This window comes from Camelus bactrianus, chromosome 34, assembly GCF_048773025.1.
Source record: "Camelus bactrianus isolate YW-2024 breed Bactrian camel chromosome 34, ASM4877302v1, whole genome shotgun sequence".
Classification (NCBI taxonomy): Eukaryota; Metazoa; Chordata; class Mammalia; order Artiodactyla; family Camelidae; genus Camelus; species Camelus bactrianus.
This window is the reverse complement of record NC_133572.1, coordinates 6,729,492-6,746,684: the sequence shown is the minus strand read 5'-3', so window position 1 is coordinate 6,746,684 and position 17,193 is coordinate 6,729,492. Positions and strand designations below refer to the sequence as shown.

At 35.7% G+C, this 17,193-nt stretch overlaps 2 protein-coding genes across 5 annotated transcripts in view; one reads left to right on the top strand and one right to left on the bottom strand.

Moving 5' to 3' along the window:
* The window catches only part of LOC105062213 (C-type lectin domain family 12 member B-like), a 33,826-nt gene that overhangs the window by 6,561 nt on the left and 10,072 nt on the right, over positions 1–17,193 (top strand). For all 3 annotated transcript variants that reach the window (XM_045510246.2, XM_045510245.2, XM_074357390.1), the window contains exons 3-4: positions 2,325–2,412; positions 8,207–8,296. The gene's annotated coding sequence lies outside the window, so the exon portion shown is untranslated. The remainder of the gene's footprint in view (positions 1–2,324; positions 2,413–8,206; positions 8,297–17,193) is intronic.
* Positions 520–10,762, bottom strand: LOC123614442 (natural killer cells antigen CD94-like). 2 transcript variants are annotated; one of them, XM_074357394.1, is made up of 8 exons: positions 10,452–10,762; positions 8,921–8,992; positions 8,326–8,421; positions 7,386–7,481; positions 5,214–5,327; positions 4,393–4,544; positions 1,835–1,941; positions 520–1,460 (listed from the first exon to the last, which is right to left on the bottom strand). In XM_074357394.1, exons 2-8 carry the CDS (start codon positions 8,988–8,990, stop codon positions 1,358–1,360), a joined length of 738 nt encoding a protein of 245 aa, XP_074213495.1. In that variant the 5' UTR covers positions 8,991–8,992; positions 10,452–10,762; the 3' UTR covers positions 520–1,357. The 2 variants fall into 2 exon arrangements, with proteins under 2 accessions (XP_074213495.1, XP_045366205.2); XM_045510249.2 differs by lacking the exon at positions 7,386–7,481.

Here is a 17,193-nt window from a genome sequence, read left to right as displayed (position 1 = left end):
TATTCAGATCAATGAAAGTGGACAGAGAGTTTAGAAATAAATCCACACATAATTGGCCAATTGATTTCTGACAAAAGTGCCATGATATTTCAATAGAAGAGTACAGTTTTCAAAAAGTGGTGCTGAAATAATTGGACATCTCAATGCAAAACAATTTAAAAAGGAACTCAACCCCCACTTTGCACCATATACAAAAATTAGCATGAAATGTACTAAAGATTCAATGTAAATTTAGAGCTTCTAGAAGAATGCATAGGAGAAAAAATTTCAACTTCAGGTTAATTAAAGATTTCTTAAAACACAAAAACCATCAACTATAAATTTAAAAATTAATTGCACTTCATAAAATTAAAAGCTTCTGCTGATCTAAACTTCTAAAACTTCTAAAGGCAACATTGAGAATAAAAGGTAAGACTGGAAGATGCTGTTTATAAAACACATGTCTGATAAAATGTCAGTATCCAAAATATATAAAGAAAGAACTCTCAGAACTCAATAATAAGAAAACAAACAACCTAGTAAAAATAGGCAAAAGATTTTTAATCAATATTTACCATAGGAGATACGCGGTTAACAAAAAACAAGGAAAGATGGTGCACATCATTTATTCACTAAAGAAATACAAATTTAAACCAGAATTAAATTATACTGCACCTTTATCAAAATGGTTTAAAAATTGACAGTATTAAATTTCGAAAAGATACAAGCCAATGGAACTGTCATACACTGTTGATGGAATGCAAAAAGGAACAACCACTTTGCAGAACAGTTTGGTAGTCTACCTACTGATGTGGAAACAGACTCAGAAGTTTGGACTTGCCAGAAAGCACATTAGCTATTAGTGGTGTAGGTCACAAACAAGGGTCTGATTCAAGGTACTGTTTATTCTCTTTCCAGTATACCCTACTGTATTTCTCCTGTAAATTAAGGAATCGAACAGAAATGCATACACAATTCATACAGAATAATGACTTTAATTATTGTCGTTACATGCCAGATAAAATGTGCATGACAGTGACTGTGGTTTGCAAGATTTTACTAAATCTGTGTGAGTTGCAGAAATTGAGCATACAGAACTTTGCTTCCTAATGCTCGTCAGAAGCACTGACACTTTCTCACTCCACTAACCCATGCTCCTGTGCGATTTGGCAGTCTACATGTGAAAGGGGCAGGAGTGGAGGGTCCAACGTACCTCAGTCAGAGGCTGGAATATTGGTACAGCCCATAATAAAGCAAAGATATTCTGAAATGAGAGAGAGAGAGACTCTGGGACTTCCAAGAGCATGGCTTTTTGTAAGGGGAGATTATTGCATGGTCTTCTGTGGCTGCAGTTCTCTCCCTGGGGCAGGACTGCAGTCTACTTCTCACAAATGTAGGGCTTGAATGTGGAGCAGTCAGCCGCCACCATCCTCGTTGCTGCTAAGCTTGCACAGTTTCCAACCTCTGACTCTTTCCAATCACTTAACACAAAATAAAAGTATATAAATAATGTGAAATATGCATTCACTAATGCAGACATAATAGGAAATATTGGTCCAAAGTTAAGGTGGTATATTTTTTCTTTCCTTATAAGAAACTGTCCCTTGGTGCCCCAACTTTTCCTGAAGAGTACCTGGTGAGGATTATAGGAATGAAGTTGAAATACCTCCCTCTCTTCTTCATACACTCATTTTCTGAACCTAAGTTCTTTATGTATGGGAGCACGTATATGCCTGGACATGTCTGCATATATGCCTGTATAGGAATGTGTGCATTTTTCCCATAGACATTCAGAAATGTAAACCAGAACCTGTGATTATAGGACTTATTAATACTATCTCCTCTAGAGACTTACATTTTGAGAAAAGGTGATGATTTGTCTTCCCATGTCCAGGAACTTCCAGTTCCTTTACGGGACAGTCCAATCCAATGGAAGTAGGATAGCTGACTTTGAATGAAGTTCTGTAATAAAAAGGAATATATTCGATAAGAAAAATTCTTTCTATGTTTCTGAAATGAAGTCATGATTTTGTTAATATTTTTATTGTTTTGAATAACAGAAAGCATAAAGATCAACTTCATCCTGATTTATTCGAAGTATAAAATAATGGAACCTCAGTTATTGATATTTTATTAAATATAGTAAATAAGTGAAACACAAAGTAACACTCTCTTAGTTTGACTAGCTTTATTTAGTCTTTAACCTGAAATCTCCGAATTTACTTTCAAAACTTATGCCTGTAGCTCAAAGGCGAATTTTGAATAAAGTCTGATTTGTACTTTGGGGTCCAGGTGTGACAGCTGTGATGTTTCTACGAATGTTGTTTTATATTTTTGTTCCACAGGAACTCTGTTTATTTCCTGTGAATTGGGCATCTTGAAGTCTCCATGCCGTCAGATGAAGTGTTTATATAGCTGGCTGGAAATTGCTTGGTAAGTGAAAAGTAACTGATACTAATCTTGTACTTTAGTGTTTACAATGTGTATGCACACGTATTACCTCATTTGATGTTCGTCAATATGCTGGGGAGAAAAATACAGCCAGTTCTAATACCTACTCTTCATCCTTCCCTAGTGAGGAAACTGATGTTCTAATTGATGCAGTCAAACAAAATAATGTGTGAAAGGGAGTTAAATTGAGGGTTTCTGACTGTAAACTCTGTTTTCCTATTCTGCTTTAATTTTCATCCTTAGTTTTTATTTTCTTTTGTTTCTTTCCCCACAGAGAAGAGAACAAAAACTTAACCCCACTACCCAGAAAAAGAAATGACATATATACGTTTAGATATAAAACTTGGCATTCAACTTCAGGGTTTTCATAAATGCTTATATTTCTTGATGAAGATATGTTACATGAGAGATTAGGGCTTTTAGGTTCTAAAACTCATTCTTAAACCCTCTCTTCTGTATATCCATGGATACCAAATTAAAATTTCTCGTGTCAAAAGATGCAGTGGATAACTCAGTAAGGTTATTGAATATGACATATTTTACAATGTTCTAAAAATCTACAAGTCTAAAATAAGGCTGAGGATAAACAAAGTGAAGGTCCAGACACTCATAGGAAAAGCCAGAAGTTCCATGGCTAACACCTCTAACCTCTTTGCTAATGTTTCCATAGTCATTGTAGATGGTAGAGTGCAGTATAAATACTTCTGAAAATCTGGTTATTATCCATATAAACGCTATAGTTCTTATCGAGGAAGATTATAAGGGATTTTCTCACTAAAATGTGATTATTAATTTATGTTGGAGACAGATTTCACATTTGCTCTGTTACTTGGCTACTTTTAACGTTAATCTTGTAACCTGCTACCTTGCTGAATTCTTCGATCAGCTCTAGTAGTTTGTGTGTGGAATTGGCTACTTTTAAATATGTTATATTTTCACATGAGCTCTTTAACCTGTCTGTAAACAAAGTCAGAATTTTAAAATTTACCCTATCAAAAATTATAATTTTCTTTTTTTACTAGAGACATAGTTGACATGTAAGATTATATCAGTTCCAGGTGTACAACATAATAATTCATAATTTGTATGTATTGCAAAATAATTACCCCCAAATTCTAGTTAACATTCATTACCTTGCATGCATTTTCTATTAGAGTAAAAAGCAGTTAATTCAGGCTCTACAAATGTCTTATTTTGGGATTCAAATTTGCTTCATTTCCTTAATGATTTTTAAGTTCATATTTTTAATAGCTATTTATGAGTTATTAAAAGCCAAGGATGTGGATCATTGGCCTAGTACAGAAAACTGAGTAATTGTTAGTGTCTATTAATCTATGAGAGGATATTAAAAGATTTCCCTTAACCTGGAATGTAAGGATATATATTTTTGAAAGAATAGTGGTAAATTTTTTCTATATTCAAAACAAGACATAATGATAAGAAGTATGAATATATAGTTCAGTTTTCTTGCAAACTAGTATGAGTTAAAATTGAATTGAATTGAAATTAATTGACCTTCAATTTAAAATTGATATTGAGTTTTTTCTTTTACCTCAAGCTCAGTGGTGATGCTGTATTTATTGATTTTGTTAGAGGTAAATTAATTCTTTTTCAGAGAGGCTAAAGCTAAATTTCAATGAAATTATCAATATGTAAATACAGTTATCTGTGATAAAATGATACATTTTAAGGATGAATATTTTTCTGATTGCTTCCTGTTTGCCTTTACATTTGTTGTACTGTAGAAGTTCTGATTGTGGATGAATTAGATGAATGAAATGAAATTCTAATTTCACTTCTATTTGTATTTCTGACTCTAACATGAGTACTCTTGGGATCTGAGTCAACTTAGAGCAGTAAACTGTGCTAAGATGCCCAAATATTATCAAGCATTAAGATGTAGCCAACATCTAGTGGCTACACAATTATGGTGTGAGATGGCAAACAGAAAATATACATCACCAGTTCTTTATCATTTTCTATCTTAAGAAGCCTGGAGTTCATCTTCTTGCAGAATTTTTGGCTCTTGTCAAAGGTCTTCGATTCATTGGCAAAATAGTAACATTTCTGTCCACAACATGACCATTTAGTTTCACACATGCTGCTTTCCCTTCCTTGAAAACAAAAGATATTCCCCGGAGACCATTTAGTGTGTGCGAGAGAGGAGTGCTCTAGAGCTCAGGACTCAGGAGTCCTTTCTAGTCCTTCTAAAAACATTTATTTCAAGAGACTGATGGCCATTATTTCTGTTTTCTGAAAAGAACCCTGGCCTGGGAAGAGGGTACGTGATTTATATTCCTCCAAATCTGTGCATAACTTTATTAAAATTTTCTAGGAAAAGTTTCTAAGAAAACTGGTATTTTCCCTCACAATCTCTATTGAGAGAACTTCACAGCAGGAAACAGCGTCTTTGTACTTTCTAGACTGAGTAAAATCTGTAGGGACAGAGCTGATCTTCGTGCATTAATCCAGCGTCTGATCTACACAGTGACATCAGAGCATATCAACAATGATTAGAGAATGTGCTGAAGGAGGTGTAGGATTTTTTTTTTCGTAGAAAAAAAAGTATTATTTTGAGGAATGATGATTTAAAAGAATATAGTATGATGCAGACAGAAGACTCTAACCTCTGGGAGAGACTGATTTTTTTTTTCGATTACGTAAGAATGAAAGTTGGCCTCCACAATTGGCTGAGTCTAAGAAAATCCATTTTGAGCAATTTCTCAAGTGATTGAGGGAAACAGAGAAGAAACTTGTTGGGTTCAGTTTTCATATCTGCATACCTCCACTAAGTAGCTCCTCTTTGAAAGTCGTGTTTTTAACTGTGGAATTGTCTTCTTGTTTCACGTTGTCCAGTGGAGACTTCTTTAATTGGCCTCCCTGACAACCCTGGAAAACTTTACCGTACATCATTAGCTTGAAGAAAACAGAACATGGAGTAGACTAAAGGCACAATTTAAAATTGAACACGTCAGCTAATGTTCAGGAGTTTTATTCCTGTGCTTTTAAGGTACCTCTTCGTTGCTTATGATTTACATACTTCCATCTCACTTGTTGAAAATACATGAATTAGTGACAAAACATCTTAGTAGGCCTTGATGATAGAGTGATGAAAAATATGAAGCTTCTGTCCTCAAGAAACTCACTCATGGCAGTGGGGAACGCATGCAATTAGAGTACCATGCAATGAGTGACACAACAGAGATACCCGCGAATTGTTGTTGGAACTCAGGAGAGGGCTGACTGACTAAATGCAGGTTGTAGAACAGTGTGACAGGTCAGCAGGACTTCACATGTTAGTGTAAATCTTAAGTCTGCTTTCTGTCCATGTCTGAGAAAGAGGCAGGAGACTGAAATAGATGGACAATAAAATTCTGGATTGCTGCAATCGTTGCTCCAAAGTAGAGAGACGGAGAGAACATGACATATTAAGGGAGTTCAACGTTAGTACTCCAGCAGCTGGCTTGTGTATAAGGGTAGGAGAGTTATATCTCCATGAAAGTACTATATAGCTGTTACATAGACAATTATGTACACACACACACACACACACACACACACACACACACACGAATTGAAAGAGCTTGGTTTGCAAACCAGGAAGCCTGAAGCCGAGGCTCAGCCATGTTGTTAAACAGCATGGTGTTTTGTTTTTTTTTTAAATACACATAAAGAAATGTAAACACTCAACTGATAGCAACCAATTGTAACTTCCTTTAATGAAAGACTTGTTAGTTGGTAGATTATTTTTGAATCACCTGCAGTGTCTAGTATGAAAGGAAGATGGTCCAGAGCACTGGTTCTCAGCGAGGGGTGATTTTACCTTCCAGGAGCATGGGCAATATCTGGAGAGATTTTGGTTATAACTACTATCATCTAGTGAGTGGAGGACAGGGTTGCTGGCAAATAGTCTATAAAGCACAGGACAGCATCCCTAATAAAGACTTATCCCATCAGAATGTCAATAATGCTAAGGTTTAGAAACTCTGATACAAGGGGGATAACAGCAGGATGAAAATTTATAAAAGATCATAAAATGGTGTTTAGAAAGAGAACTGATGTCTGGTTAGGGAATTAGAAAATATATCATGGAATATTTGGAAAAGCAGTCCATGTCCTATAAAATGGGTCTTGAGGGGTGGGTATGATTTCCATAGGCAGATATAGGCCCCCTGGGGAGGCTGGTACAGATGAAGGGAACAGCATAAACAAATGTGCTGGGGCAGAGAAACTCAAGAGAACCTGTGGGGAACAGCAAATGATCTAGAATTATTTGAAGCCAATTTGGATGTAGGGAGTAAAGCTTAAAATCATTTGGTTGCAAGAAGATTATTATTTATGAAAGCAAGTATATGTAGGAGAATTTTAACAGTTCGGTAAAGAATGAAAAACCGTGAACAGTTTCTTGGTATTTTGATGACATGATCATAGATAGATTTGGAGACATTTATTTGGCAATTGCAATAGGATTTTGAAAGCCTGTTGACTTTAGGATAAATTAGGAGGCGATTGTAATAGTACAGGAGAAAAGTACTGTTGGGTTGTGTTAGGGGTTTGTGAGAATAAACAATTTAAAAAAGTAAATTTGAGCTACAGAATGGAGATTGCAAGAGGACTTGACTATTTATTGAGAGAAGGAATAAGAGAGGACAGAGAAAGTTGATGTGGACACGGCATGGTCAGCCATCAGCAAAAGCTCAAATATGATCTCTCCTGGAAATATCTTGAGTATCATAAAGGCTTTATAAGTAAAGAAGACGTCAGAAACTTTTTTTTTTTTTTGAGGAACTTGGAAAATGGCCCAGTGATTACATTAGTAGTGAAAGTGGAAGGGTTTCCTGGGTAGAACCCAGGAAATCATAGCTATGAAACTAGCAGGAAAGGAAGACTGATAAAAAGAGTAATTGCTAAGGGAGGAGATACTTGGTTCAGGCCACAGATCTCATTTAACTTACCCATGAATCCCATGACTCCTGTTGTTATTAGGAGAAAGAAACAGAGTATTCCAAGAATCACTACGGTGAGAAACCAGGCAAACGGAACTGAAGACCCTGCCCAGATAAAACAGAAGACTGAGGAGATCAGCAGAGAAAAGACTGAATTACAGAGCAGGGTTCAGAGGGAGATGTTCCACAAATTCAAGACCCTAAGCCTTGAATGTCTTCCAACTTGAAATTATAAGTTGAAAGGGATACTGAACAATTTGAAACAATAGTGGACGGAGAGTTAGATGCCTGGGTTCTGCTGTCTATTCTGTTACCATGTATCTCTTAGGGCATTCACTGAATCTAACTACCAAAATCATCCCCTAATTCATCGGAATGGTTCACGAATACAAAGGGAAAATTAGATACATGGACTTGGTTTTTAAAATGCAAACATACTTCTAAAATATATCTGTATAAATCAATTTTATTGACCCACAATGGAAGATATTTAGTACTTTGTAAATATCATACATTTATGCATATGTATGTATACATATATATCTCCACAATTTTCTCATTGGAGCTTCACTACGATTCTTCAACATTAGAAGACATAATTCCAAGTACGTATCAAAATTATTAATCGAATATTATTTCTTTAAGCTTCACAGAATGAGTGGATAGTGACATCAGGAGATTCACTGTTGTTCCCAAACAAATTGAAAAGAAATAATTTTTTTACTTGACTTGTTCCGTTACAAGTGTATGAATACAGCACCCAAACTGCGTTAATTATCTGGGATATACTACACATGGATATTCACTTTCAACACCACTTTCTTGTTTAGGTTACAAGAGCTAGTGTGAGCAGCCTCGTGGAACAGGGAACGCTGACTTAGTCGTTCAGAACAGTGGTTGGCTAAGCGACGAGGGGACAGGTAAGCTGGGGCCTCGACATACGCTTTACCTTTTTCTTCAGGCAATTCAGTTCTTGTTACCTTCTTGCGATCGGGCTTGGAAGTACATGTTTTCACTTCTGTGTCAATTAGCTGCTCTTTCATCTCTGGAGGGTAAAACAGAGATGTGGTTGCAACTTCGCAGTCACACCACTTCTCAGAAGGCGTGTAGGTTACAAACATGTGTGAAGAGAGCTGACAGAATAGATTTTTTTTTTTCCCAAATGAAAGAGATGTATGTAACTGTTCTCTTACCATGCAAAGTTCATCAGGTAAATCCTTTTTTTTTTTTTAAAAAGTGTACATTGTGGTGATTTAATATACCTACACATTGTAAAAGGATTTCCCAAGTAGTTAATTAACACATCCATTACCTCGCATATTTATTCTTATTTTTTTTTTTTTTTTGGTAAGAACATTTAAGTTCTACTCTCTTAGCAAATTTCAATTACAGGTAAATCTTTGAAATAAGACAAAATCTTGAAAATGAGTTAGATATAATGTGTCACCTGCTAAATTATAACAAAATTATTTAGAAAAGTTATTTGACAAGGAATAGAAAATAGTGTCAGGATTCAGTAGGGCTTGGGAGAAAAAAATACTCACTTTTTTTTTGCATCTGCTTCTTGGAAGGAATGTTTTGCACTTCTGCATATGTTGTGTATTTTTCAGTCATCTCTAAAAATTTTTGAGGTACAATTGTAAGACACATAAATGGACAATTTTTTTTTTAAACTAAGCTTTCAGGTTCTGTCATTTCATTGTCTGTGTATCACTGAAATCACTATTTCGTGCCATTGAACTACTGATTCTTGCTTTTACTTTTATAATTTTCTTCCAAGAAAGATTTTTGCCGCAGATTATTTTCTTTCCTATTCTTAAAATTATCAGTTATCAGCACCTTTCTTTAGATGCTTGCATAGTCATTTCACATCTACCTGAAGTTCTCCAAATACAGAATTTACTGTAACTTTAAAAGGGTAACATTGCTATGATCTATAAAATATTTACACTTAAAAATTGTCCCTACCCAGAAGAATACCACGATAATTTTTATGAGTCATTTGTACTGTAGAGATAGTGTTACATAATGAGTCATTCTAATATTTCTCCTTCATGAGCTCTCCAGATACTGTTTCTATTTATCTCCACTCTTTTTTTGATTGATGACAGTTTACATACCATAATCTCCTAAAGGATTGTTGCCATCTCTTCCAACATGGTACTAAAAACGAAAGCCCTACAATTAGGACTAAAATTGTTTTACTTATTCTTCTGTGGGGTGTGTGGCATTATGCCCATAACACTTGAAGGCATAGGCAAAAAGCACCCAATTCTCCTGGAAGGATTAATTTTATTTGCAAATTTTGGAAAAGTTAATTTGTTTCAAGTGTTTTAAATATGATTTTTATAATCAAAGAAATTTATCTGGAGTAGAATTGTAACATAAAATGGTTAAAATTTTTATTGCTCACTAGTTTGCTAGTGTAGCTTCAAATAAAACAATTTTTACATATTTTTATTTCTCAGAGAATTATTCCCCGGTTTTATCTTTTATAATATGATTAAAATACACAGGCCTCTAAATATCCATAACATTCATTTATAACATTTGGTAGTTTCCCACAAGATAACTTCTCATAAGAAAACATGATTGTTCAGAAATACATTTATAATGCCTTTAAAAAATTCTTCACCAAGTCTTGAATATCTCAGAAATATGGAAGCTATATTACATAAATAAGAAAATTCTAGATGTATGTGTGAAATAGAGAAACATAGTATTATATAGACATAAAAATTGATCACTGATTAAATAATTTTTTATTACTCACATCCTGCCTTCATTGATGTGAACATTACCTCTATTATTAACTCACTTGGTTACATCCAAGAGATACATTGAAATATTTGCTAAGAAAACTATCCGTTATGTTTAACGGTAAACCATGAGAAATTATGAGGCAATTTACCTTATAAAGTAATTTTTAAACCTGAATGAATTAGCTCTTTTGCCTGCAAGATTAAATTTACTAGATTAAAAAAAAAAATCTCTACTCTGTGTGCTCTGTAAACACACTCAGGTGGCATTAGTGACAATGGGCTACGCCGAGAGCCACGGCTATACATATAATACCTTGGTCAGCGCGGTTGTTTCTGCTGGAGTCTGGTCCAAATAGACGTCAACCCCAGGGGCCGAGTGGCACAGATGTCTGTGAGCTGGAACTCAGGACAGTTCTTCTGGGCTCTGTAAGTTATTTGCCCTTGTTACCAAAGAAGCTTCAGTATTTGCCAGCTCCTCATGAAGACAGAAAGCAGCTCCTATTTGAACATCAGGCTTTTTGCATCTTCTGTGACAGAGAAAGGTGGTTTTTGAAGAGAAGAGATGAATGGGCAAAACAATTTAAAGGGCCATGCCCATTTTGCACAGAATCCACACACTGCGTACTAAAAAAAAAAAAAAAAAAAAAAAAAAAAAAAAAAAAAAGGACCATCATCACCACTGCAGCCACACCATCAAATACTAAGATTCTAAATATAATCCTGATAACGGACTAAAGTTTGGGTTCTATATAAAATTTGTACTTAATTAGATACTTAAATCCATCTTCTAAACTACCTTAGTATTAGCCAAGTGAAAACACATGAACACTAGTATCCATCATTCTTCACATTTATCTGAAGGAGATTTTGAATAATAAAGTTTTAAGGTCTTAAGGTTTGTTAGGTGGAGAGCCAGTCAGTCCATGTTTTCTTTAAAATACATCTGGATTCAATTGCCACTGTTTTCCAGAACAGTTTTTGTACAGTTTGTTTTTGAGTTCATTCCAGCAGAAATATACTCTATATTCTCTCTCCATACAAACTTCAGACTTTGATGCTATTTGGTTCCCTTCCCCTCTGGTATGTAACCTAATTATAAAGAGAAATATTTTCGCTTCCCCCTTATTCAGTCTGATGTAGCATCTCCAGTGGTGTCATGGATAAACAGTGACAATGCAGTTGAGATATATGGGTTTCAACTCAGTAGGAAACGATCGAAAGAGCTCTATCTGTTTTCACAGTTCAATAATAATGAAGGTCACGATAAAGAAATGTATTTCAGTTGTGGGCTGAAGGAAAACCTGTTTTGATATACAAACAATTTAGAGAAATTTTCAGACAGAATGTGTGTAATAAAAAAAAAGGTAATGCTATGTAGTCTGTGAAAGCGGGATGCGATTTATGTTCTGGCTACCTGTTCTTTTTGGTTTTGGAAGAGTCACGTCTTATTTTTGTCCTGCTCTCTACAGCTGTTGTAGATTTCATCTAAAACAGCCATCTGGCAAAGGCAACGCTCAACACCACTGTGACTGGAATATCAGACTCTGAAAATATCTGGTTAGGCCTTAGCGTCTCACATTTACAAGTCCATCAAATGTTTCCATTTTGCCTAATCACAACTTTCTCCACTTAATCAAAAAGTCAATTCTCTGATCCACTTCCTAATCATTTTTCTTTACACTATTATACCTTTTTACAGCAATTTATCTTTCTTAACCAATGATATACTATAATAATTATTTTCTCCGTGAAACATATGCCTTGTTTTTTCTAAGGATTTCCCTAACTTTAATCTTTCATATTCTACATGGGTCTGTTAGTCTTTACTGTGTTTATGCTTCATCTTACAAATTACCTTCTCCAATTTTTAAATATGAATTTACCCAGATTACTGAACATTTTACAAGATGTCAGCACTGTGCCAAGCACTTTGCAGATATTATCTCATTTAACCCTGAAATAATTTGAAATTTATAAAAAATAGATACCATATTTTTTATTATTAGGTGATAATGTAACCTCATAGGCATTGTTAACTCTTTGTTGTCTTTTCTTAATTTCAAGAACACACATGTAAACCCAAAAACATCCAAAAGTCAAAGTACACTGAAGAACCTGTTATGCCATGTAAGCCTTAGCCTTTAGTTAGCACCAAGAGCAAAGCAGAAACAAAAACAAATGAAAGAACTAAAAAATTCAAACTATGGAAAAGAGGAGGATGTTAAGAAAATGTTAGCATTGGGAACACAATATTTATGATCTATGAAGTCTACTTTTAAAAAATAATCTTGGTGGTGTCACAGTTTCAAAATATTATTTATGCTCTATTTTTCTTTGATTATAAAAATTAAAAATCAGTTTGTATTTTCTGACTTCCTTTTTATACTAAACACATGGGAAGTTTATTTTCCTTTCTGTCTTACTTATAATTTTAATAATATGAGCTAATGTTACAGAAATGACAGGCCAGCCAAGAAACAAGCACCACATGGAGGGTTGGAGTACTCAGGTTTACTACGCCGGTGGGCTTGGAGGGGCTTCTGCTCCGAGGCTCTGAGCACCTCCAAAACGTGAGCATGAGGTTTTACAGGGTTAATTACAGGCTTGGGGTATTCGGCCAATAGGCATGGAACAGCTTTAGCAGCATCATTATCCCAAAGCAGAGGCCGGGAGGCAGCCAACTGACACTCCAAGGCCAGATACGTCTCTCTGAAAATCCAGCTGGCTAGCAAAAAAAAAAAAAAAAAAACATGAGCAGGGAATCAGCAAACTGACACTTATTAACTTAGATTTACGAGTTAGCCCAGCCCGGCTTTTCCTTCACACTAATACGTCACAACTATTAGTATTCAGTATTTTGCTTTTTGATGAAAGAAATATTTTTCACTATGTAAGCAGAGTTAAAAGCAAAGTTTTAGGAGACAATAATTACTCAATAAAATATTAAAATATTGGGCAGACAGAAAAGCCTTTGTTATGACCTTTTGCATAATTGTTGACAGATTTTATATCCTCTGCTTTCTTCAAATGACTAAGTCTGTGTTACATGTTGTTACACAAGAGTATTTATTAAATATTATTTAAAAAACTATTTTATACTAATTTTAGTTTCACAGAAATGTTGCAAACATTTTCCTTATAATCTCTACCTAATTTCCCTTAATTCAATCATCTTACACTACCATAGCCAAAACCCGAAGTACTGAGCATTGATACATTACTATTAAGGAAACTCCAGATTTTACTAGGATTTCATCACTTTTTCAATTAATATTCTTTTTTCTTTTCCAAGAATGCAGTTCAGGATACAACATGACATCTAGTAATTGTGTCTCCTCTGTTCTGTGACACTTCCAGTCTTTTCTTGCGGTCGGGTTTCATGTCAAATGCCCTTAATTTTTGTTGTGATGTTTTCCTCATATTTAGACTGGACTTACAGGTTTTCCAGGGAAAAAAAACAAAAAACAAAAAACAAATAAAAAACAAAAAAAAAAACTACTACAAAGGCAAAGTAGCCTGATCATCAAATCTTACCAGGGATACATTTATTCACAAGGTATCACTGGTGGTCTTAACTTTACCCCTTGGTTAATTTAGTGTTTGCCAGGTTTCCCCATCGTGGAGGTAGTATTTTCTGCTTTCCCCGCTCTGTTGTTTGGAAGTAAGACAGCAAGTCCAGACCAGCCCCCTGGGGAGGGAATGTCTGAAAATTTTCCCCGCTCCTTCAGTGCGGTGGTGTTACACATTTGTGACATAGTTAGAGTCTGCTCTCACAGTCTGCATTCCCTCCTGGGATACCTTCGCATCTTGATTGATGAGTTTTTGTTTATTTCAGCCTGCATTAAAGTTCACCATTTGTGATGCACAGTTCTATGGACTTTGACAAATGCGCAGGGTGGTGTATCTGCTACCCCAGGAGGGCACTGAAGAGTTCCTTCACTGTCAAATTTCCCTGTGTCCTGCCTTTGTAGTTGGCCATTTCTGTTTTCTGTTCCCCATTGTGTTATCTTTTTCAGAAAGCCATTTGAAGAGAATCATATAATTTGTATTCTTTCATTTGCCAGAAAGCAAATAAGATTTATCTATATACTGTTGTGGGCATCAAGAGCTCATTCCTGTGAAAAATGTTAATTGTGGAAAGCATCATAACATAAAATTCACCATTTTCGCAGTTCTGAAATGTGCCCTTCAGTGGCATTAAGCGCATTATCAGTGCTTTACAACTCTCACCACTATCCATTTACAGAACTGTTTCTTCATTCCAAGCAGAAACTCGGCACCCATTGAACAGCAACTCCCATCACTTGTCCTTCCAGCCCCTGGCAGCCTCTGTTCTATTTTCTGTCTCTGAATTTACCTATTCCAGGTATCTCCTATAACTGGAATCATATAATTTTTATCTTTTTTTTTTTTTTTTGGCTTTTTTTCACTTAATGTTTTCAAGGCTTATTCACATTGTAGCATGTACCAGAATATCATTTCTTTTTATGGCTGAATCATATTCAATTGCATGTATACACTACATCTTGTTTAAACGTTCATTAATAACTGTCGATGAGCCCTTAAGATGTTCCCATCTTCTGACCACTGTGAACTATACTGTTATGAACATTGATGGATTTCATGGATTGTGCCTTTGTTTTTGTATCTAAAAAGTCTTCACCAAATCCAAGGCCATATGATTTTCTCCTCTGGTATATTCTAAGAGTTTTATAGTTTTGAGTTTTGTATTTAGGTCCACAATCCATTTTGAATTAATTTTTGTACTATTTTTATAGTATGATAAGGGCAGATTTTTCAAATATACACTTGACATGTTTTTATCTAGCTCATTCTAAGTTAAAGTTTAAGCTGAACTTTCTTTGTCAATAGTACGTTAAAGTCAATGACAACAGTCTAATCATATCATTTTCAAAACGTTTATCTTACTTTATACTAAAAATATAGTGTTCAAAAATGACATATAGCATACACATTAAAATTAATAGTACATTTGCAATTTATTAAAATAGATTTGAAAAGAAGTGTTATTTTGAAATGCGTTTTACTTTAAAATTTTAAATGGTTGAAAGAGATGACATTGAATTGACTTAACTGATGATCTGAAGCATTCTTTTCAATAACTCCTTTTCCACTTTGAAAATTTCCTGTCATACACAGGGGCCAGCAACCATCTAATTGCAGTTAAAATTATCTACATATCAGCAGGGTTGATAATCCGGGTATTGTTGAAGGAAGGTTAATACAATGGCCACATTTAGGCTAACAGGTTGCTTATTCTTATTTTTGCCCTTAAAGTGGTCCACTGACCTGACTGACTGGTTGCTATCCACAGTCCCAGGCCCACTGTTAAAACTAAAGCCACTGATCTTACTGTTTCTGCTTTATCCCAGTAATTGAAAGCTATGATCATGCTTGGTTTTTGAGTGGATCTCCAGGGAGAAGGTCACAGAACTGTAAACTTACAAAGTAGGCTGAATACTGAGAAGACCACAGCTTGAGTGCTTATGAGATAAAGAGTTCTAGCTGCTGGCCTCTATAGAATTGGTCGCCTAGAGGCATCATGACGCCATTCTAAGTCATCTGATGAGAAAATGGTTCTGTTGATCATTATCAATGCTTTATTGTTTGAACTATGGCTAAATAACCACCCCGCCCCATCCCCAAGGTGGGTTCACAGTTTTGAAGGCACTATCCTGCTGTGAGTCCCCTTGATGCAGGAAAACAGATGTGGGGCGTGAGGAGGGCCACCTCCCAAGTCTCAGTTGAGCCCCTGGGACGTGCCCCAGCAAATGTGGGTCCTTGGATTCACGCAGGAAAGAATTCAAATGCGAGTCACCGTTGAGTAAAGGTAGATTTATTTAGAGAGATACATACTGCACAGAGTGTAAGGCAAGAGAAATGCAAAGAAAGAGGTGTGGGAATTGGGTGCTCAGGTTAAAGTAGGTACACACTCCATAGACAGAGTGCGGGCTGTCTCCAAAGAGGAGGGAGCGAAAAGGGCCACTAGGCGTGGTGTTGCCATGTTTTATGGACTCAGTAGCTTCACACGCCTACATGTGGGACATTCCAACTGCCCCCGGGAAGGGGCTGGGATTCCCAGGGATGGGGCCACCTCCCATTCTTTGGCCTTTTGTGGTTAGCCTTGGGGCTGTCGTGGCGCCTGCGGGAATGTTATTTATCATGCTGTTACAATGAGCATATAATGACGCTTGAGGTCTGCCAGAAGTCAAACCTCTTAATCCTCAAGGCCAACTAATGAGGTGAATCTTCCACCATTTTGGTGTTAAATTGCTGCCATTCCTTGAGTGGCTGTGCCCTGCCCCCTTCCATCCTGTCTCACCCTTTGCCTGGCAAAGTAATAAAGCTGCCTCTTTTCTTCTAAGCTCCAAGACCCGGTCTCTGAGTTATTTGCATCATCAGGGAGGGGGGCTGATCTTTTGGCAACACTGTGATCTCTTCTTTACTTTCTCTTTATCCACAACTATGAAACTTGGTTTTCCTTCTCCAAGGATATGGTTTATTAATTGGCCTTTAATCTGCCCGACTTTTGTTTTTTGTCTTATGGGCCTCTGCAAAAATCTTCATGACAGTTAACTAATTTGGCAGAGCAGAATTCATTTTTTTCATGGTAAAATCAAGTGGTAGATGGCAGTGTAAGACACACTGGTTGATCATAGCAGAGTGGTAACAGAGGACAACCCTTAACTGTATTAATATCTAAGGCAGCAATTTTGAAGCTATTTCCCTTTGTCTCTATTGCAAAGTGGTGAAAATTGTAGGATTGTGTGGTACTAGTTTTCAAGTAAACCATGAAATTATCTCAGCAATTTGTTAAAAAAGCTAGTAAGAGTAGCAATAAAAAATTATAAGATAAAAAAGTATTTGTGCTGTATGTTCAGAAGGAAAAGTATCATCACTTTGGTAAATCTTTGTTAGTAATTCCTTTCATAATTTCAGATAAACTATGTTCAGATGTTAACTTTTACTATTAACACAAAAAAAAACCTTTTTCTGATGTATTTATAGGAGCATTTGACTGTCTTCTGGGTTAT